The sequence below is a fragment of the Coenobita brevimanus genome, chromosome 69 (assembly GCF_032717465.1).
Source record: "Coenobita brevimanus isolate Jiangsu-jjx chromosome 69, ASM3271746v2, whole genome shotgun sequence".
In the NCBI taxonomy this organism is placed as follows: Eukaryota; Metazoa; Arthropoda; class Malacostraca; order Decapoda; family Coenobitidae; genus Coenobita; species Coenobita brevimanus.
The window spans coordinates 29,249,415-29,273,414 of NC_137022.1; the positions used below are offsets into that span (position 1 = coordinate 29,249,415).

At 46.3% G+C, this 24,000-nt stretch overlaps 1 protein-coding gene across 1 annotated transcript in view; it reads left to right on the forward strand.

The window, feature by feature from the left end:
• Positions 1-24,000, forward strand: part of Cow (Proteoglycan Cow) — a 214,101-nt gene that overhangs the window by 46,979 nt on the left and 143,122 nt on the right. Inside the window, exon 2 of the mRNA XM_080277436.1 lies at positions 13,331-13,397. Coding sequence (XP_080133562.1) covers positions 13,331-13,397 — 67 coding nt within the window. The remainder of the gene's footprint in view (positions 1-13,330; positions 13,398-24,000) is intronic.

Genomic DNA, 24,000 nt, shown 5'->3' on the forward strand with positions numbered 1-24,000 from the left:
CTTTCCTTCCTGCCGTCTCTCTCTCTCTCTCTCTCTCTCTCTCTCCCATGTGCTTTGTTCTCCCAAACTTTCAACTTCCCTGTGAAGAGTCTTGACAGGAGAGAGAGAGAGAGAGAGAGAGAGAGAGAGAGACAGACAGACAGACAGACAGACAGACAGACAGAGAGATGCACAGACCACACTGAAGTTACAGTCTCACTGGGGTGGTTGGGTCCTTGAGAGAGAGAGAGAGAGAGAGAGAGAGAGAGAGAGATTCAAACACACACAAACTCAGATGAACTAACACAAACTTTGTCACACTCAAAGAAGACTGCACACACACACACACACACACACACACACACACACACACACACACACACACACACGGTTTCTTTACTTTGGTGGTGGTTTTTGTGTGTGTGTGTGTGTGTATGTAAAAGTTTGTGTCTGTTCATCTGAGTTGACATGTAAGTGTGCGTTTTTATGCATGTAAACGAATGTGGTCGTGTGTAAGCGACATGTCTAGATCGTACAGGTGTGTGTGTGTGTGTGTGTGTGTGTGTGTGTGTGTGTGTGTGTGTGTGTGTGTGTGTGTGTGTACGTCAGGCACCCTATGGCGTGTACACAGCTTCCCACTCTAACGCCTATTCGCCTTCACACACACACACACACACACACACACACACACACACACACACACTTATATCAAAACACCCCCACTAATGCCAATACTCTAGCCCTTCATGAGACAGCCCTAGCATGTATTCAGTATGGACGGTGGGTGTTAGCGCCGAAGTGGTGACATATGAAGGTGTGTGGTAGGCAGAGGAAGAGATGGACCTTAGGGAACAGCTTGTTAAATCTATGCACAGTCGGGGGGGAAAATCCAGCACCAATTTATCATAACCAGGTGCACCAATAAATAGATACACAGATAGATAGATAGATAGATGGACACAGGTACAGATAGGTAGATAGATGGATGGACAGATAATGGAATGATAGATAGATAGATAGATGGACACAGGTACAGACAGGTAGATAGATGGATGGACAGATAATGGAATGATAGATAGATAGATAGATAGATGGACGGAATGAGAGAGAGATGTAGACAGATGAAAGATAGTTAAATATATTGAAAATTAACATACAATACATTTTCTTTCTTTCTTCCTTTACTTTGTCTTCTTGCTTACTTTGTCTTTTTTTTTTCCTCTCTCTCTCTCTCTCTCTACTTGCCTACTCTGTCCTGCTTATCCTCCTCCCCGCCTTCCCTCTACCTCCTCTTTGCCTGCCTCTCTGCCAAACCCCTGCCTCACTCCCCTACCTTCCTTCCCTCCACCATTTCTCTCCACCATCACCTCTTTTCTTCCACCCTTCCTCTCCACCTTCCATCACCACCACTGCCATTATCTCACTATCTTTACTATCTTCCTCCCTCTTCCTCCTCCTCCTCCTCATCCTCCACCACCACCACCACCACCACCACCACCACTTTTCTGCATTCATCACAACGACTACCACCATCATCACCACCACTACAACAATTTTCATCATCACCACTACAACCATCATCATCATCACCACTACAATCATCATCACCACCACCACTACAATCTTCACCACCACCACTACAATAATCATCATCACCACTACAATCATCATCATCACTACAATCATCATCACCACCACTATAATCACCATAATCATCACTACTACCAATTTCCACCCTTTTCTTCACTATCACTCTAATTATATATAATAGATTTATTCTCATTTATCTATCTATTTGTTCGTCTATCTACCTATTCGGTAATTACCCACCTATCTATTTAACTCTCTACCCACCTATTTTTCTACCTGGTCTAATTAGCTACTCACCTGCCTACCGATCTATCTACCTATCTATCTATCGTTACCTATGTAGGGTATCTGTCTATCCACCTATCTATCTGTCTAGGCCTATCAATTTACCTTCTCTCTCTCTCTCTCTCTCTCTCTCTCTCATAATTGCACCATACCTAATCTCTCTCTCTCTCTCTCTCTCTCTCTCATAATTGCACCATACCTAATCTCTCTCTCTCTCTCTCTCATAATTGCACCATACCTAATCTCTCTCTCTCTCTCTCATAATTGCACCATACCTAATCTCTCTCTCTCTCTCTCTCTCTCACGAGTCAAAATGAGCTGGCTTTACGCGGAAGAGGCTGATCCACTGCCCTCTGACCTTCTCCACTCCGACCTTTTCGCTTCAACCTCACCCTCGCTTGACGGTAAACACGAGAGAGAGAGAGAGAGAGAGAGAGAGAAAGAATTGGTAATGGAGGAAGCCTGTCCATCCACGTGGGTCCTGGCGCGATCCTCCCCCCCCCTCTCTCTCTCTCATCCCTCTCTTAACATCATTCTCTCTTTCCCCTAACACTCACCTCTCTCTCTCTCTCTCTCTCTCTCTCTCTCTCTCTCTCTCTCTCTCTCTCTTTCATCCCTCTCTTAACATCATTCTCTCTTAACATCATTCTCTCTTTCTTTCCCTTAACACTCACCTCTCTCTCTCTCTCTCTCTCTTGCCTCAGTCTCCCCTTCTTCTACCGTGTCCAATCTCACATTCCACTCCCCTCCAAGCTCTCTCTCTCTCTCTCTCTCTCTCTCTCTCTCCCTCTCACATCAGCGTCACCCGCAGTTTTTCACTCCCTCCCTCTCTCTCTCCCTCTCCCTCCCTCACATTTATCTTTCTGTCTCTCTGATTAGCCGTCTGAAGGAAGGAAGGAAGGAAGAAGGGAGGGAAGGAAGGAAAGGAAGGAAGAAGGGATGGAAGGAAGAAAGAAGGGAGGGAAGGAAGGAGGGAGAAAATGAAGGAAAAAAGAAGCGTGGGATCTCTCTCTCTCATTTATCCTTCTTCTCCCCTCTTATATTTCTCACCCCATTCTCCTTGTTCCATTTCCTCTCCCCTCTTTCCCCTCACATTCCTCCCCTCTTTCCCTCTCATTTCTCCTCCCCTCTCCTCCTCAGATCCTCCCCTCACTCTCATGAATACACCCTTCCCCTCTTCTCAATAAATGTGTGTGTGTGTGTGTGTGTGTGTGTGTGTGTGTGTGTGTGTGTGTGTGTGTGTGTGTGTGTGTGTGTGTGTGTGTGTGTGTGTGTCGGTTCTCAGAATATATATTTTATGGTGTTGGGATTCTCTCTCTCTCTCTCTCTAATCCTCTCGAAAATGACCTCTCTGTACCATGTAATTAAGGTCGCATCTCCCTTGTTTAGGTTGAAATTTGCTTTGAGGGATATTTGTGTTTACGTAATGCTCTCTCTCTCTCTCTCTCTCTCTCTCTCTCTCTCTCTCTCTCTCTCTCTCTCTCTCTCCAACATCAATTCACTTAGCGACCCCCTTCCTCTTTCCCTCCCCTCCCTCGCTCCTTTCCCCACCTTCTTCCTCCTCTCTCCCCTTTCCTCCCTCAATTTATTCCCCTCTTTTCCTTCAACACTAACACATTCCAACAACCTCTCTCTCTCTCTCTCTCTCTCTCTCTTTCTCTCTCTCTCTAGCATAAACTCACTTCGTCATCCATCCTTCTTGAATGTTAAATATCTAAACTGCTGCCACATCAACAGTAAGAAGTTCTGATGAGTATCCTCCTCCTCCTCTTCTTCTTCCTCCTCCTCCTTCTCCTCCTCCTCCTTCGTAGTGGTTGTTGTGGTAGGGGAAACTGGTGGTTGTGGCTGGTGGTGGTAGTTGTTGTGGTAGGTGGTGTTAGTCGTGGTTGGTGGTGATAGTTGTGGTGGTTGTGACTGTGGTGGTAGATGTTGAATGGATGATTGTGGTAGCTGTGGTATGTGTGATGGTTATTGTGGCAGCAGATGGTGATTTGGGTGGCGGATGTGGTGGTTGCTGGGATGGTAGGGAATGACTGGAGTGGTGGATGGAGGTTGATGGTGGCAATATGGTGGTGGTGGTGATGGTGGTAGTGGTGAGTGGTGGTGAGGATGGTGACGCTGAAGGAGAGGCCTAAGGGAACGGGCTGTCTATTCTAAGCCCAGATCACACACACACACACACACACACACACACACACACACACACACACACACACACACACACACACACACACACGCACAAGCCGTCTCACTTCATTAGGCTGTCTTGCATCTCCACACACACTCACGCTTTATAATACGCACACACACTCACACACATACATATACATACATACAGACAAACACACATCTGTATATGCACATGAAATCAGACATACAGATATACAAATGGTCAATACGAAGATATGATATAGATATTTAAATACATATAAAAAACACGTACTTACATATATGGGGTAAATACACACACACACACACACACACACACACACACACACACACACACACACACACACACACACACACACTACCTGCCTTTGTGTGTGAGGCAGGTGATAATTACGGTAAGCCTCACTTCCGGTTAAATACTGGTTCTAAAGGTGCACCTACACACCTGATAAAACACACATGTGCTATCATACGTGTGTGTGTGTGTGTGTGTGTGTGTGTGTGTGTGTGTGTGTGTGTGTGTGTGTGTGTGTGTGTGTGAATACATACACAGATGGATAGATATACACAGACAGATACAGATAGAAAGACATATATGATTAAAACAAGCCTTTATCATTACACGTCGTTATTAATTTTGGCAAAGAACTATAGAGTATAAAGTATTTATTATTATTATTATTATTAATATCATTATTATTATTGATGACGATGATGATGAATATGATTATTATTATTGATGACGATGATGATGAATATGATTATTATTATTGATGACGATGATGATAATGATGACGATGATGATGATGATGATGATGATGATTACTCTTATTATCAATCCTTTTCCGGGAGGCAGCTGGGATGGAGACTGAGTATGAACGATGAAACAGTTTTTTCCCTTTCACCGTTTTCCTTGAAAGTAAACAAAAGTGTTACCTGTCTGTGCTAAGGAAGGAAGGAGGAAGGAAGGAAGAAGGAAGGAAGGAAGGAAGGAGGAAGGGAGGGAGGGAGGATGGATGGATGTAAAGAAAGAAGGAATGAAAAAGGGGGTAAGGATGGAAGGAGGAAAGAAAGGAAGAGAGAAAAATGAAAGAAGAAAGGAAGGAAGGAGGGATGGAAGGAAATAAGGAAGAAGAAAGAAAAGAAGGAAGGAAGAAGAAAGAAAAGAAGGAAGGAAAGAAGGAAAAAAATGTAGAAAGGAAAGGAGAAAATGGGAAGTGAAGTGGAGGAAGGAGTGAAGATATATAGGAGTGTTTATAGGTAGGTAGGACAGTAGGTAGGCAGGCAGGACGGTAGGTAGACAGGTAGGTAGGTTGACGGCACGTAGGTAGGGATGGGTAGGTACAGTAGGTAGGTAGGTGGGTGGGTGGGTAGGAAAAGCATGTAAGACGTATGTGGAAGGGTAAAAAGGTAAATAGGTAGGTAGGTAGGTCGATTAGTATGGTAATGTTTGTAAGAGAGAGAGAGAGAGAGAGAGAGAGAGAGAGAGAATGTATGTGTGCAGAGTGCTTTTATGAATTCAGCTAGCAACACACGCACAGACACACATCCATCTTTCATGAGTTGTCCACCCGGCACCCCCTCCCAGCTGGCCAACTAAGGCACCACCATATTGGATGCATTTACACCCTCATAATATACACGAAAACAAAAATTACATATATATATATATATATATATATATATATATATATATATATATATATATATATATATATATATATATATATATATATTGGTTTGGTCCAATTCGCTTTTTTTTAAACTGAATTCTTTTCCGTTTTTCTGTGCCATATTTTTCAAGAAAGTACCATACCGGGTTTTCATTTTTACTATCATGGCTCGCCCTGCCTTTCCCCCCATCCCCCCAGTCCTCTTCCTCCCCAATATCCCCCATTCCAACTCCTCAATCCTCTCCCTTACCAATCCAATCCTTCCCCAATCCCCTCCTCCATATCCTTTTGGACCCATTTCTCTTTCTCCATTTCCACCCATTACTCTCTCCCCGTCCCCTTCCCCCCCCCGTCCTATCTCCCCCCACTCTGCCCTATCCCTCCCCGCCCCGTCTACATTCCCCTCACTCCCACTTAGCCCCACTCTTCCCCACCCCCATTTCACCGCACCCTGTGTCATCCTCCCCCTCCCCCCCATTTCCCCCCCATCTCGCTCCACTCCACGCCACCCTTTTCTGACTCACTGTGTCTCATTCCGCCCCGTCCCTCCTCACCCCATTTCGCTACACTTGCCCCGTTCCGCCGCACTGCACATCTGCCCCGCCCCATATTGCCCCAGCCCGTCCCATTAAATCCCATTCCTCCCCACCTGCCCCATCCCACCCCGTTTCATTCCATCCCACCCTTTTCTGTCCCGTTCCCTCTCGTCCTCCCCCACTTCCACTCCATCCCACCCCGTTTCATTCTACCCCACCCTTTTCCCCCCCTTTCCGCCCCGTTCTCCCCCGCCCCGCTACCATCCCATCCCACCCTTTTCTGCCCAATTCCGCCCCGCTCCCACCCGTCCTCCCCCGCCCCATTTGCCCCGCCCCGCCCCACCATAAGTCACATGGGGAGACAATTCGGCCACACCACCAACTTTTGATTAAGCGGCTGGGGAGGGGAGGGGAGGGGAGGGGAGAATGGAAAGGAGAGGAGAGGAGAGGGGAGGGATATCGAAGGGAAGGAAAATGGGAGTGGAGGGGAGGGGGGAGCGAAATGGAAGAAAGAGAAAGGGAGGAAAGTGGGAGGAGAGGTGTTGAGGAGATGGAAGGGAGTAAAATGAGAAGTGGAGAAGAGAGGAAAGGGGAGAGAAGAGGGAAGGGGAGGAATGGAGCGGGGAGAAGAGGAAAGAAAGAGAAAAAGGGAGGGAAATAGGAGGGAAGGGGAAAAAGGAGGGGAGTCGAGGGAAAAGGAGAGAGAAGAACAGCAGGGGAGGGAAGGGGAAATGAAAGGAGAGGATGGGAGGAGGGGAAGGATGAGAAGAGGAGGTACACAGGAAAGCAACTGACTATCATGTGAGCCTACAGGGTATGACATTGGTATCTGTTGTATGAGAGAGAGAGAGAGAGAGAGAGAGAGAGTAAAGCAGAAAGACTCACCCACTCCCCAAAACCTCCACCCAAACCCGGCAGGAAAAGTGAGAAAGACAATCATACAAAAAAAAAAAAAAAAAAAAAAAAAAATGTAGGATTTTTTAGAGGGAATGGAAAATATACTCCACTCTTTACACACACACACACACACACACACACACACACACACACACACACACACACACACACACACACACACACACGACAGCACCCACTAAAACTTTTCCTTATGCTTCTCAGTGTAATTACAGAAAACGGGGAGAGGGTCACTGCAGTCTACCTATCTATCCATCTATCTATCTATGGCCAATTTCCGTGTACCATCACCCATTTAAGAACCGTGTAATTGGTTTCTCTTTCTAGGTTAATGTCGTTTATAAAAGTTAACCCAGAGGTAATGAAATCTCACCTGAGCGAACTTAATTTTACCTGTCCCAACGTTAAACTCTGACTAACTCTACTTAACTCAGCCAGAAATAATCCTAACTTAATCTATTGTAACTCTAATCTAAGTTAACCTAACGTACCCCAACCTAACCCAACCCAACCCAACCTAAACTAACCCAACCCAACTCCTCCTAGACCAACCCAACCCAACCCAAACTAACCAATCCAATCCAACCCATCCTAACCCCACCCAACCCAACCTAAACTAACCCAACCCAACCCAAACTAACCTAACCCAACCTAAACTTACCCAGCCCAACCCAACCTAACCTAACCCCAACCCAACCCATCCCAAACCCTCCAGGAAAAGAAGCACCATCATCTAGTCTGGAAATTTTGCATCCAGCCTCTAACTCTTAAAACAGTGACCTTGAATGACCTTTTTTCCAGTAGATCTTAAAAGCCCTGACCTACAAACCGTCCCCCCTTTCTAGTAGGCAGGATTTAACTATATCTAGGTCAAACTCGGCCACGCACGTCACAGGGTCAAAGGTCAAGGTCGGAATAAAAACCAGTCAACTCCGGCCAATTCTACCTCTTCTCTCCCCGTCCAACTACCCTTTCTACCCTCCCACCTTTCTCTCGCCCAATTCTCCCCCTCTCCCCCCCGCTCCACCAAATTCTACCCAACATCCCCCCACTCAATTCTCCCCCTCTCCCCCCAGCCCAACCAGCCAATTTCCTCCGAACGGGCGTCTCTCCATCCTTCATTAATCTTTTATGGCTTGGCAGTATATCGGGGAGGGGGGTGGCATGAGAGGGAGACTGGGGAGAATAGCTGAGTCTCCCTCCTTGAAAGAAAACGGAAGGGAGGGGAGAGAGAGAGAGAGAGAGAGAGAGACAGACAGACAGACAGACAGACAGACGCTCTCTCTCTCTCTCTCTCTCTCTCTCTCGTGATTGGTTCCCCTCGTCCAAGTGACCCCTATGACCCACACTTCACCCCCTTAACGACAAGGGAGGGGAAGAGGAAGAAGAAATGGTGGAGGAGAAGGAGGAGGAGGAGGAGGAAGACAGAGAGATGATAAGAAGGAGAAAAAGAGAAGAGATGGAAGGCAAAAGCAAAATTCAAGAGGAGGAGGAGGAACGGAGAAGAGGAAGTGCGGTACATCTTTTACCTCCTCTCCTCTTTCCTTCTTCCATCTCTCCTTCCTTTATTCCTTTTCTTTCCTTCCCTTCCTCCTTCGTTCACTCATCTTCCCTCCTTCCCTTCCTCCTTCTTTCATCTCTCTTCTCTCCTTCCCTTCCTCCTTCGTTCACTCATCTTCCCTCCTTCCCTTCCTCCTTCCTTCATCCCTCTTCCCTTCCTCCTTCTTTCTTCTTTTCTCTTCCAAAACCCTCTTCTTTCAATCCCTCTTTCTTTCTACCCCTCCATTCCTCTCCTATCTTGCCCTCTACTCTCCAATCCTCCTCGTTTCCTCCATCCCTCCTTACCTCCATTCCCCTTCCCTCCACCTCTCCTTACCTCCTTTCCCCTTCCTTTCATCTCTCCTTACCTCCCTCCACCTCTCCTTACCTCCTTTCCTCTTCCCTCCATCTCTCCTTACCTCCTGTCCTCTTCCCTCCATCTCTCCTTACCTCCCTCCCTCTTTCCTCCATCTACCCCCATTCCCCCTCCAATCATTCTTTCACACTGTCATACATCATTTATCTTTAATTTTCCTCCTTTATCTTCTCTCTCTCTCTCTCTCTAACTGGGGACATGAAGGAACAAACTTGAACTAATATATTCAAAGTGAACTTCAGACGTCACCACTAAGAGAGAGAGAGAGAGAGAGAGAGAGAGAGATGATGATGAATGGATGGGATGAATGAGGTATGGGAGGAGGAGAGAAAGAAGGGAGGGAGAGAGGTAGGAAGGGAGGAGAGGGAGAGGAAATGATACATGCATAATAAAGAGGAGGGAAAGGAGTGAGAAGAAAGAAGGAAAGGAGAAAGAGAGGGGAAGGAAGGAGAAAAAAGAGGGGAAGGGAGGAGGAAAGAGGGGAAGGGAGGAGGAAAGAGGAGGAAAGGAAGGGAAGGAGAGGGGGAGGGAGGAAGGTGGAAAGGTGGGAGAGAGGAAGGGGATACGAGAAGGAAGGGTGGAGGGAAGGAATAAATGATGGAGAGAAAGAGGTAGAGAGGAAGGGAAGGAAAGGGGAAAGGAGGGAGGAAAGATGAGAGGAGGAGGAGAGACAGAAAAGGAAGGAAAAGGGAGGGGGGGAAGAGAGGAAAAGAGCCAGGGAAAGAGAGACGAAGACTGCATGACAACCAACCTAACACAACCAATCCAATTACAATATTAAAGGGACCTCTGTTGAATATTTTATACACGCATTCTATATTTCACCTGAATTTACCTGTCTCCCGTCCCACCTGTCTGCCTGTCTCAGTGTCTGTCTGCCTGTCTGCCTTCCTTCCTGTGGCTCTGTGTGCTCGCCTTTCTGTCTGTGTCTGCCTGTCTCTCTGCCTGCCTTCCTGTCTCTCTGCCCTCCCTTCTATCAGTCTGTCGTCTATCTGTCTGTCTGCCTGTCTTTCAGAGTGTTTTCCTGTGTGTGTGTGGGGGGGGGAGAAGGAGGAAGAGAGAATGGGAGGAGAGGGTGAGGGAAATGAAGGGAAAGGAGGAAAGGAATGAAAACACGAAGGAAAAGAAAGGAATGGGAGAAAACTGGGAGAGGAGAGGAGAGACGAGGAAGGCAAAGGAAGGAGGGAGGGAGGGGGAGAGAGAGAGAGAGAGAGAGAGAGAGAGAGTCAGTTCCCAATGAGCTCCACCAACACCTCTCACTGGTAATGTAAAGTCAACACTAGCTCTCTCTCTCTCTCTCTCTCTCTCCCTCTCTCCATCTTCTTGCCTTCCATCCCTCCTTCCTAAGCTCCTCAATTCATTTTCTTCCCCCCCCCCACTTCTCCTTTCCTCTTTCGCTTCTCCCTCCCCTCCCCTCCCTCCTTCCCCCCCCCATCTTCTCTCCCTCCCTCCTTCACCTAACTTTCTTCCATCTCATGAATTTCCCTCCATCCACTTCTCTCCCTCCTCCCTCCGACACTCCTCCACATATCCTCTTGCCTGACTCTCTCTCTCTCTCTCACTCTCTCTCTCTCTCTCTCCCAGTACTAGGCTGATTGGTTAGGACAGACCACTTAAGAAGGACCTACCCCCCCTATAAGTGCCTCTGCCTCACCCCTGTCCTGCCTCACCTCTCCTGCCTTAACTCATTCCTGCCTCACCTCTCTTGCCTTAACCCAGTCCAGCCTCACCTCTCCTGCCTTAACCCATCCTTGCTTCACCCTTGTCCTGCCTCACCTCTCCTGCCTTAACCCAGTCCTGCTTTAACCCAGTCCTGCTTTAACCCAGCCCTGTTTCACCCTTGTCCTGCCTCACCTCTCCTGCCTTAACCCAGTCCTGCCTCACCTCTTCTGCCTTAACCCAGTCCTGCCTCACCTCTCCTGCCTTAACCCAGTCCTGCCTCACCCGTCCTGCTTTAACCCAGTCCTGCCTCACTTCTGCCTTAACCCAGTCCTACCTCACCCCAACTTCTTCCTCTATATATTCCAACCTCCTTCTGCCTTAACCCTGTCCTGCCTCACCCGTCCTCCTGCCTTACCCCTACCTTCCCTCACCCTCCAAACCCTCCGGCAATCAGACGTACAGGAAAATAAGGAGAAGCGACGCCATGCAAGACTGAGAATGCCCAAAGGAAATTTTAAAGGAATGTCAGAAGGGAAAGAAGTAAGACTGGAAAAAGGGACTGGCATGAAAGTGGTATTGGGCTGGTATGAACTGGGATGGACTAGAGGAAGGCAGAGTGGACTGGTATGATCTGGGAGGGAATAATTATCGAACTGGTATGGACTGGAGGGAGGCAGAGTGGACTGGTTTGAACTGGGATGAGATGCAACTGAACTGGTATGGACTGGAGTGAGGTAGAGTGGACTGGTATGAACTGGGATGGGATGCAACTGAACTGGTATGGACTGGAGGGAGGTAGGGCGGACTGGTATGAACTGGGATGAGATGAAACTGAACTGGTATGGACTGGGAGGACTGGGGAGACAGGAGCTGGTGTAAGTCAGTGTATTAAGCGAGACTTTCTTGCCTGTCTCACTCGGTTCCCACGGGTCCCCTCGCTCACTTTCTCACTATTTCTCACTTGCTGTCTTTCACTTCCATTTTCTCTCTATTTCCTTTCTTTCTGTCACTTCTTGCTAACTTTTTCTTGTTTTCTATCTCTAGTTTCACTGCTCTCTCTCTCTCTCTCTCTCTCTCTCTCTCTCTCTCTCTCTCTCTCTCATCCCAAAGTTATAATTTCCAAGTAACTCTCGTAATAATTCTGTCGATAATCTAATAACTGAATAACTACAGGCATAACTTCTGCGACTGGCTGTGTATTGATTATAACTGTGAATGATTAGGGTAGATAGATAGATAGATAAACAAGCTGGCATGATACTAATAGGTAGATAGACTGAGAGGAACAGATAGATAGAGACATGTAGAGGGATAGATCAAAAGAAGTGGATAGACAGAAGAAAGGGAGTGTGTGTGTGTGTGTGTGTGTGTGTGTGTGTGTGTGTGTGTGTGTGTGTGTGTGTGTGTGTGTGTGTGTCTCTCTCTCTCTCTCTCTCTCTCTCTCTCACAACACACACACACACACACACACAATATTAACTAAATCATGTAGGTAAACACTGCCTTATAAAATTACACACTCAAGCACTAGACACACACATGCACTCAAACTTTGTCGTGTGTGTGTGTGTGTGTGTGTGTGTGTGTGTGTGTGTGTGTGTGTGTGCAGTGGCTTGGGTGTACACGTGTAGCTATTAAAACATGTACACTTTCAACAAATTACATGCCTACTTAACTTTTACTACCCTTTCTCCTCCTCCTCTTCTTCTTCCTCTTCCTTCTGCTCCTCTTCTTCCTCTTCCTTCTGCTCCTTCTCTTCCTCTTCCTTCGCCCTCACTTCCTCTCACTTTACCCTCCACCTTCTTCCTTCTCCTCTTCCTCCTCCTCCTCTCCCTTCCTCCTAAACATCTTCCTTCACCTGCTTCCTCCTCCTTCCTGTCTCTTCCTTCCTTTCTTTATTCTTCCTTCTTTTCCCTCTTCCTTCTCCTCCTCCTCCTTTAGTTCCATTTCATCCTCTCTCTTTATTCTCTTCTTTCCCATCCTCCCTCCCCTCTCCTCTCTCTCTCTCTCTCTCTCTGTCTCTCTCTCTCTCGGATTAATTACATACTTGGCTAATGTGTACGTGTGTGTGCGTGCGATGCCATAAACGTTCATGTGTGTGCGTGTTCTTTTCATCCTCGTTAGAAAGAGAATGCATTAGCTTTGGCGTGTGCGTGCCTGAGTGCTTATGTATGTATGTATGTATGTATGTATGAAATGCTTGTGTATGTACATATGTGTATGAATGTATGTAAGAACTATGACATCTACGTTTATTTATGGAAGTGTATGTATGTGTGTAGGCCAACGTATGTATGTATGTCTTGATATCTGCATGTGTTATTTTGTATGTTTGAACACACACACACACACACACACACACACACACACACACACACACACACACACACACACACACACACACACACAAATTCTACGGATTTTTCAACCCACATTTCACTATTATGGATGCTGCAACACACCTAGTTCCCTCCTCTCTCTCTCTCTCTCTCTCTCTCTCTCTCTCTCTCTCTCTCTCTCTCTCTCTCTCTCTCTCTCAGGGACCTCAACGTCTGTATGATCTATATATAATTCCAGGCCTCTCACCTACCTTTTTTCTTTCCCAGGATGGACGTGACCACACCGGGGCGCCGTCGACAGGAGAAAGGCGCCTATGGATGCTGGACCCTGACAGTGAGATTTATTATTATTATTATTATTATTATTATTATTATTTTTACTAGGATGATCCGCGTCTTATTTTTTTTCCTAGGATGATCTACGTCTTTATTTAACACAGTATTATCTACTTATTTTTTTACTAGGATAATCTACGTCTTATTAACACAGTATTATATATCTGCTTATTTTCACTAGGATTGTCTACGCCTTCTTAACTAGAGGTTGGCAAGGAGACAGTATGGGGGACTCTTAACACCGATTCCTTACCTATTTATTCTGGCTAGGAAGGATAGATACGATAGATAGATACTGGGGTGTTGATTATGGGGAGTGGGCAGCTTTCGGATTTCCGCAACACCTATGTCTATGCGATTTATTTTGCACCTTACATCTCAATATCCGTCTTGTCTAATACGCAAAAATAGATTGCTAAGGAAGAGATAGATAGGTAGATAGAGAGGCAGATAGATGGATTGGGTAGATAGGTAGAGATACAAACAATGGTGGGTAGACAAGAGATAGGGTGTGTGTGTGTGTGTGTGTGTGTGTGTGTGTGTGTGTGTGTGTGTGTGTGTGTGTGTGTGTGAACCTTGGAGTGTCTTAGACCGGGGTTTAGAAGCGATAGGATGGAGTTTATTTTTTTATGGTGGTTGCCTGAGATAGATAGATAGATAGATAAATAGAGAGAGAGAGAGGTGACCAACACAGTACTTAAAAATAATTACATGAACTCTCTCTCCCTATCTCTTCTTCCCATCTACCTTTCCTCTTTTTTCCTCCTCTTTCCTCCTCTCCTCTCTATTTCCACTCTCCTCCGCTCCTTCCCCATTCTAACCCTCTCCACCCTTCACCCTTTCCCCCTCGCTCCTCCTCTTCTTCCCATTTTCCTTTTCTCACTTTTCTTTCCCTACCCATTTCCCTCACGTCTCCCCTTTCCCCTCCTTCCCTACCCTGTTCTCTCCTCTCTCCCCTTCCACTCCCCTCTCCTCCATCTTTCTCAGCTTCCCCCCTCTTCTTTCTCTTCTCATCCCCTTCCCCTTCTCTCTTCCCCACTTTCTTCCCCCTTCGTCTCTCCTTCCCTCTCCCTCCCCTCCCTTCCACCCCCTCCCTCTCCCTCCCTTTCCTTCCACCCCCTCCCTCTCCCTCCCTTTCCTTCCACCCCTTCCCTCCCCTCCCCTTTAATAAATGATATAGGAGCACACGATAAGTGAGAGAGAGATAAGGGAGAATGATGGTGATAGCGTTGATAGAGATGATAGCGAGGAAGTGTGTTACTATGTTAATGCTGATAATAGGGCTTGGATCTCTCTCTCTCTCTCTCTCTCTCATTTATTCGAGTGTTTTAATTTCTTGTGTACTTCAGATTTTTGTCGTGTTTCTCTCTCTCTCTCTCTCTCTCTCTCTCTCTCTCTCCAGTTTCCAGTACTTCTTAACCTCCTCCTCCTCTTCAGTTTTTATCAAACATTCTTTTTCCTCTTCTTCAATTTCCTCGCCGTCTTTCATCTCCTCCTCCTCCTCCTCCTCCTCCTCCCCCTTCCTCTCCTCCTCCTCCCTCCTGTCTTCCTCCTCCCCCTCCTCCTTCGACGCTCATGAATACGTAGATTGTGTGTGTGTGTGTGTGTGTGTGTGTGTGTGTGTGTGTGTGTGTGTGTGTGTGTGTTCATCTGATAACATAATAAAGATAAGACAAAGATAGTACAAAATTCAAGAGAGAACAGAAGAACAAAGATAACAGTAAGAGAACATTTTGAGTATCACAATATAACACCATAACAAAGACAATAAAGAACAAGAACAATAACAACAATAAAATCACCATCACCATCATCATCATCACCATTACCATCATCATCACCATTACCATCATCATCATCACCATTACCATCATCATCACCATTACCATCATCATCATCATCATCATCATCATCACCATTACCATCATCATCACCATCACCATCATCATCATCATCATCATCACCATTACCATCATCATCACCATTACCATCATCATCACCATTACCATCATCATCATCACCATTACCATCATCATCATCACCATTACCATCATCATCACCATCATCATCATCATCATCAACATCACCACCACCACCACAATCATCATCATCATTTCCTACATGGCGTGGGAATGAGCCATGAACAAATACAGAAAAAAATTCACACACACACACACACATGGCACCAGGACCCCCAAACACGTACAGGGGGCTATGTGCACCACTTAATTGGGGGGGGGAGCACCCTCGTTGACGTACACACACACAGCAGAATTTCATTAAGCCCTTCCTGTCCTGTGGGGGAGGGGAGGGGGAGAGGAGGAGAGGGGGAGAGGGGGAGGGGAAAGGGGGGGTTGAGAATTGGCGTGTTTGTTCTTGAAGTGACTGACTGACCGACTGACTGACTGGCTGACGAAAGGACTGGAGGGCAATATATCTCTTTTAATATATATACAGAGTTATCATTACTACGATCTCCATAATTATACCTTATATATTAAAAATTACGTATATCTAAGTATTATATATGCATGAAGTAGCGCCCTCATCACACTTCCTTTTATATATATACAGGATATTTGGGTAAACTGGTAACCTTATAAACAATGCACATTATCATATCATGTTATGTATACTGCATGTGTTCTGTATTACTGAAGGTGTGTGTGTGTGTGTGTGTGTGTGTGTGTGTGTGTGTGTGTGTGTGTGTGTGTGTGTGTGTGTGTGTGTGTGTGTGTGTGTGTTAGATAGATAGATAGAGAGAGAGAGAGAGAGAGAGAGAGAGAGTCCCCGCTGACGTGTGAATGTATTAGAGAGAAAACATGGAAATTGGGTGCTTAGGCGAGCGACAGGCCTCCTCTCTTACTATCTTTATTCTCTCTCTCTCTCTCTCTCTTTGCTCTATTTACTCGCCATGGGTCTATTTCTATTGCCCCTTGCTCTCGTCCTAGCTCCTTTGTCTTTCATTTCTCTCCCTCTCTCTTTCTATCTATCTATCTATGCATCTATCTTTGTTCTCTCTTGCTTTCATACTTGCTCCCGTCTTTCGTTTATTCTCTCTCTCTCTCTCTCTCTGAAGTCATATTATATTTCAATCAGATTGTTTGTTTATTTATTTATTTACACTTTCTTACTAATATTGACAGAAGGATTTGGCAAACATTTTTTTCGCTATCCTTGTCTTATTCTAGAGATATAATCGGACTAATGCAGTTTTTCTCCGTTCATATTAAATCGAAAATGAGAGAGAGAGAGAGAGAGAGAGAGAACCCAAAGTATTAAAGGAAGCGTGTGTGTGTGTGTGTGTGTGTGTGTGTGTGTGTGTGTGTGAGAGAGAGAGAGAGAGTGAGTTAGCTTTATCTTCGTATTATTATTATAAAGGGTAAGAAAATAATTAAAACTTTACCCCACCGTGACCTCTCTCTCTCTCTCTCTCTCTCTCTCTCTCTCTCTCTCTCTCTCTCTCTCACGCCGTAATTATTATCAAGGAAACTTTTGTCATTAGTGAGATCAGGTCGATATTTGGCTTCCTGACTCTCTCTCTCTCTCTCTCTCTCGCTCTCTCAACGTGTCTCACTCTTACCCCATACGTTACTGTCCACCCCTTTCACTGTCACTCTCTCTCTCTCTCTCTCTCTCTCTCTCTCTCTCTCTCTCTTTCTTACTGGGTACTGCCGAAGATGCTGGATTCCTTTTTATTTCCCTCTCAAAGTGCTTTACTATTTCGTCACTGCTTTACTCTCCTTTACTCTTTACGTCGCTGCTTTAGTCTCCTTTAATATTATTTTTCATTGCTACTGTTCCTTTAATTCGGTGGTCCTCTCTCTCTCTCTCTCTCTCTCTCTCTCTCTCTCTCTCTCTGTGACGTCATCAACTACGTCACTAACTGCGTCACTGCTAACGAACTTTGCAACTCGAGAGAGAGAGAGAGAGAGAGAGAGAGAGAGCAGTGACCTCACCCTTGCCTGACCTCATTCTAACGTGTACATAGGGTTCCTCTTAACTCGATTAGTACACACACACACACACACACACACACACACACACACACACACATTTATTTTACAGTACTCCTCTTAATTGGGCTGGTACACACACACACACACACACACACACACACACACACACACACACACACACACCAAGGCAATTATATAGAAAGAGAGACACAAAATTATTAAGGCACACTGACACTGATAGACAGACAGATAGATAGACGGGCAGATAGACAGGTAGCTCAGTAGATAGGCAGGATGCAAGAGAGAGAGAGAGAGAGAGAGAGAGAGTCAGAACAATAGGAGATTACGAGAATTTTCTTTGGGGGGAGGGGTAGAGGGGGGAGGGAGTGAAGGAAGGGAAAAGAGGGTTATTGATGGGGAGGGGAGGAGTGACGAAGAGGGGGGGTAAGGGAAGGGAAAAATGGGGGGGGGTTGGAAATGAAAGAGGGAGGAGGGGGAGTAGGAGAGGGAGGGGAAAGAAGGGAGGGGAGGTGATGAAGAAAGGGGAGGGGGAGGGAGAGGAACGAGGAGGAGGGAAGTGAGAGGAGAGGGAAAGAAGAAAGGGAGATGGAGGGGAAGAGACATGGTGTGCTGAGAGAGAGAGAGAGAGAGAGAGAGAGAGAGAGAGAGAGAGAGAGAGAGACTAGAGGTGGCCCATCCTGGCTGACTTCCTTTATTAGATACATGTTGAAGGAGAGAGGGAGAGATGGAGGGAAAGGGGAGGGAAAGATGGGAGGAAAGGGAGAGAAAACTGACGATAAAGTAAGGGAGAGAAAAGGCAAGAACAGGGAGAAGAGGGAGAGGGGAAAGACGGATGGAGGAGAGATAGAAACACATGTAAAATGATGGAAAGTAATGAGGGGAATGAGGAAGGGGAAAAAAAACGGAAGAGGGAAGAGAAAGAGGAAAAATGCCTTGCCTGCTTACTTTCCTTTCTTCCCTCCCTCTTTTCCTTCATTTTTCCCCTTCCCTCTTCCATTTTTTTCCCTTCCTTTCTCTTCCTCCCTGTTTCCCTCTCCCTCTTTCCTCCCTTTCACTCTTTTCCTCCCTCCCTCCCTCCCTCCCTCTTTCCTTCCTTCCTTCCTTCAGAACAATAGGATGTGGTTGAACTTAAATTTATAGCCGATTTCTCTCTCTCTCTCTCTCTCTCTCTCGTTTAAAGTCCTTTCTTCGTTCCCTTCTATTCATCCACCCATCCATCCATTCTATCTTCCTTCCTTCCCTCCTTCCATCCATCCTTCTCTGAGTTCCTGTCCTTCCTTCATTCTTGCCTTTTTTCTTTACTGTTCTCTCTCTCTCTCTCTCTCTCTCTCTCTCTCACCCTTCCTCCCTCCCGTCATGTGTCACTTGCTCTGTTTGCTTTCCATTCGATCTCTCTCCTTCCCTCCCTCTTTCCTCCACTCACTCTCTTCACTTTTCATTCGCGCTCTCTCCTTCATTCCTTCCTTCACTTTCATCTTCTTCTCCCTCTTACCTTCTTTCTTCCTTCATCTTGTCCTACTCCCCTTCCTTTCTTCCATTCTTCCTCCTTTCTTCATCCCTCCTCCTCCTTCCTCCCTTCCTCCTCCTCCTCCCGTCCATTCTTCTCACTCCTCTTTCCTTCTCCTTCTTTCCTTCAATAATATAACACCCTCTTTGTTTCCCTTTCACTGGCACTCCCTCCTTCCCTCTCTCCCTCCTTCCCTCTTTCCTTCCTACCTCCTTTCACCTCTTTTCCTTCCCTTATTTTCCTTCGTCTATCCTTCCCTCCTCTTTCATTCTATTTTTTCTTCATTCTTAATCCAGTTTATTTCTTCCTTCCTTCATTCTATTCCCTCATCTCTCTCTCTCTCTCTCTCTCCTTCACTTTCTTCTTTCAATCATTCATCGCTCTCTCTGTTTATCTTCCATCTGCTCCCTCCTCCTCCTCCTCCTCCTTCTTCTTCTCCTCCTCCTCCTCCTTCTTCTTCTTCTCCTCCTCTTCCTCCTCCTCCCCCTCCTTCTCCACTTCAAAGATTCCCATCATTTGCATATTACAACAGCCTTACATCTTCCTTCTCTTCCCTCTTCTTACTCTTCTCCTTCAAAGACCATACCATTCTTCTTCTTTTTCCTCCTCCTCCTCCTCCTCTTCCTCCTCCTCCTCCTGAAGCATATTGCAATTTGGTCCCGTCTAATCGCTTCCTATGCTCCGAAGCTCTTAAATGCCGTCTTCTTGCGGAATCGAACCCGTCCCAAGTTCGGAGTGGTGTTCGAGGATGTGCAAGGTTCCCCTCCATCCCTACCCCCGTTTTCTGTTGCTTATATTTTATTTATTTACTTTCTCACATCAGAGCAAAAGGGAATGTGTGTGTGTGTGTGTGTGTGTGTGTGTGTGTGTGTGTGTGTGTGTGTGTGTGTGTGTGTGTGAGAGAGAGAGAGAGAGAGAGAGAGAGAGAGAGAGAGAGAGAGAGAGAGAGAGAGAGAGGCTTTTATTCTTTCTTCGTGAACGGGCGCAGAGGTTTTGTGGTCAGAAAAATGCGAAGAAAAAAAAAAGTTCGCTTCTATATTCTTTTCACCTTTGTTTATTCTCTCTTTCTCTCTCTCTCTCTCTCTCTCTCTCTCTCTCTCTCTCTCTCTCTAAGCCCTTTCGTTTCCTACATTTTTTCGCGTCCATCCTTCACTGAGAGCTCTTGTTTTTGTTTTCCTTTTTTCTTTAGACTTATTGTTTCTGGCTTTTGTTATTGTTCCTCGTTTTTGTTTTTTCTCTTTCAATATATACAATTATCTCATTTTTTCTTTCTTCCTTTCTCTCTTTCTTTGACTTTTCTATCTCTCTTTCTTTTCAATTCTTCCTATGTTTTTTCTTTAATTCATCGTTTCCTTTCTTTCTTTTCTTCCTTCATTCTTTTTTCCATCCTTCTTTCCATCCATCTTGTCCTTCCTTCCTTCCATCCAGTTTCATTCCTTCCTTCCCTCCCTCTCTCCCTCCCTCCATTCTATCCTTCCTTCCTTCCCTTCCTCTCCATCCATCCGTCCTTTCTTCCTTCGCTCTCTCCCTTCCTCCATCCATCCGTCGTATCATCATTCCTTCCTTCCTTCTCTCCCTCCCTAGCATCATTCCTTCCTTCCTTCCTTCTCTCCCTTCACTCATCCATCTATCCTATCATTACTTCCGTCTCTTCCTCCAACCATCCATCCATCCTTATCCTTCCTTCCTTCCATCCCTCCCTCCCTCCATCCTATCATCCCTTCCCTCCCTTCCTTCACCGTTTACTTATCACCCTTCTCCCCCTCCCTCCTTCCTTCCTATCATTCCTTCCCTCCCACCCTCCTTCCTTCCATCCCTCCCTTCCTCCCCCCATCCTATCATTCCTTCCCTCCCTTCCCTCTCTTCCTTCACCGTTTACTTATCACCCTTCTCCCCCTCCCTCCTTCCTTCCTATCATTCCTTCCCTCCCACCCTCCTTCCTTCCATCCCTCCCTCCCTCCTATCATTCCTTCCCTCTCTTCCTTCACCGTTTACTTATCACCCTTCTCCCCCTCCCTCCTTCCTTCCTATCATTCCTTCCCTCCCACCCTCCTTCCTTCCTATCATTCCTTCCCTCCCACCCTCCTTCCTTCTTATCATTCCTTCCCTCCCACCCTCCTTCCTTCCTATCATTCCTTCCCTCCCACCCTCCTTCCTTCCTATCATTCCTTCCCTCCCACCCTCCTTCCTTCCTATCATTCCTTTCCTCCCACCCTCCTTCCTTCCTATCATTCCTTCCCTCCCACCCTCCTTCCTTCCTTCCTCCCCTTCCTTCCTTCACCTTTCACTTATCACCCTGTCTCCCCTCTTCACTCTGCGGTTCGTCTCTTTGTTTCCGTATTTTTCCACCTCTCTCTTTTATCTTCCTCTTGCCTTTCTCTCTCCCTCTTCCCTTTCATTTTTCCTTCTTATCTCTGCTTCTTTGTGTGTTTTCTGTGTCTCTCTCTCTTTATCCCTCTCTATCTATCTGTCTGTCTATCTATCTCTCCTCTCTATCCCTTTTATTTTCAGGTCTGATGTCTGTTTCTGTCTCTCTCTCTCTCCTATCTGTCTTTCACTATCTATCGCTGCCTGTATTTTTCTATCTATATGTATCTATCTATCTGTTTACATACAAGTCATCTATTTATCTATCTTTCTATACCTTCCTCTCTCTCTCTCTCGCTAATGGAAGCTGAGTTGGCCTATTTATATTCTTCTGTTGCAATTTTAAGGGATTTGAGGGTTAATCTACCGGAAAAAGTGCTCTCTCTCTCTCTCTCTCTCTCTCATTCTCTCTCTCTCTCTCACACACACACACACACACACGTCATTCACACGAGAGAGAGCACAGGACAGCACTAACAACCCACGCAGTCATTTTGTGCGCCATTTTGCGCGCGCGCGCACACACACACACACACACACACACACACACACACACACACACACACACACACATCCTCTCTCAATTACCACTATCCATTTAGTTGACCTTTAACCTGCCTAACCCCTGCCTACCCTTCCTCTACCTGCCTCACCCTACCTACCCTGCCTCTCCCATATCTCTCCCTGCCTACCCTGCCTCTCTATTTCTCTTTCCCTTTCCCTACCTCCTCATGTCTTTTCTGCCTTCCTCCTGCGTTCATTCTGTCTCTCCTTCTCTCTCCTGTCTCTCTTTCCTCTCCGTGTCTCTCCCCAATTTTGTACTCTCTCTCTCTCTCTCCACATATCAACCCATCCTTGTATCACACATTCTTTCTACTCTACCTGTCTTTACCTTCTCTCTCACTCTCCCTCTCTGTCTCTCTCTCTCTCCTGACACACTAACGAGGCATCTTTACAAACGTTTCTCACTCCTTAAAACGTTTCCCCTCAACCGTTTCCTTGGCGACCGACCCAACACAAACACAGTGCATGAGAGATGGGGAAATGATGAAGATGGATGATGATGATGATGTGTGGTAATGATGATGGTGATGATGTATGGTGGTGATGATGATGATGATAATGACAGTGATGATGAAGTGTGGTGATGGTGATGACAGTGGTTATGATGATGATGATGATGATGATGATGATGACGATGATGAAGTGTGGTGATGGTGATGATGATGATGATGATGATGATGATTATGATGATGACGTGTGATGATGATGATGATGATGATGATGATGGTGACTACGGAACAAAACCTAATATACACATAAATACACTCACACTCTTAAAACAGCAATTCTGGTACCTTAACGCCATATTCTTAGCGAGTTATTTACACCTGAGTAACTATGACGAAATTAATATGAAAAAAATAGAAAATATCAGGGTGTAACAGGGAGAGTAAATCGGTAAGGAAGCGGTGTTAGGAAACCTATCTATCTGTGTGTGTGTGTGTGTGTGTGTGTGTGTGTGTGTAATAAGTGGAGAGAGAGAGAGAGAGAGAGAGAGAGAGAGAGAGAGAGAGAGAGAGAGAGAGAGTTTTGAGCTGGTGATAGTGTGTTGCAAATCCACTTTAACTACACCCAACCAACACTATATCCCGGTTGTGTTGCAGAGTGGAATGGGGTGGAGTGGTGTGGCGTGATACGGTGAGGAGCAGGGTAGGGTAGGGTAGGGTAGGGTAAAGGAAAGTTCAGTGGAAAGGAGTGGTGTCGTGATGTGGTGTGGGGTGAAGACTAGCGTAGCAGGGGAGGGTAAGGTAAGGTACGGTAAGGTAAGGTAAGGTAAGGTAAGGTAAGGTAAGGCAAGGTAAGGTACGGTAAGGTAGGGGTGGGATAAGCAAAGTGTAATGGTGTAATGTGGGGGTGTAGCGATGTGTATTATGGGATGGTGTATTGCTGCCGACCACCACCCACCCCTTATTCTTCCTCCCTCTCCTCTCCTCTCCTCCCCTCCCCTCTCCCCGGCGCCGTGGCAAGGTTGGTTAAGCTTGGACAGGTAAAAGGTTGGTCTGAAATATTTCGCTATTCCGGGATACTCGCCCCCCGATCCATGCTGATAAGGCAGGGGAGGGGGAGAGGAGGGGAGGGGGTAGAGGGGAAGAAGAGAGGGAAGAGGAGGGGAGGGAGAGGGAATCAAGGAGGAAGGGAGGGAAGGAGCAGGAGAGGGGTATGGAGGAGAGGAGAGGAGAGGAGAGGAAGGGAGGATAGGAGGGTAGGGGGAGGAGGAAGAAGAGAAAAGGAGGGAGAAGAATATAGTACGAAGAGGGTATGGAAGAGGAGGAAAAGGGGAAGGGATAAAGGGGTAGAGGGAGAAAATAAGGGGAAAAGGGGAGGGGAGGGGAGAAGGAAAGGAGGGAGGGCGAGGAATACGAGCAGGGTTGTAAGAGGGGAAGGGATGGAAGAAGTTTGGAAAGAGGGAGGGAGGAAGCGATGAGGAATGGGAGATGAAGTGAGAAGGAAGGAGGAAAGAGAGAGAAACTGGGGGAAGGTAGAGGGGGTGAGAAAGGGAGGTAGGGAGAGGGAGGAAAAGGACTGTAGAGGGAGACATGGAGACGAGGAAGAGGAGAAGGGGAAGACAGATAGAAGGGGGAAGTATAAGAAACAAGAGGAAAGTGAGGGGGAGGGATAATGGAAGGAAAAAAAATGAACAGGAGAGGTGAAAGAAGCAAGGAAAAGTTGGAAGGGGACAAAAG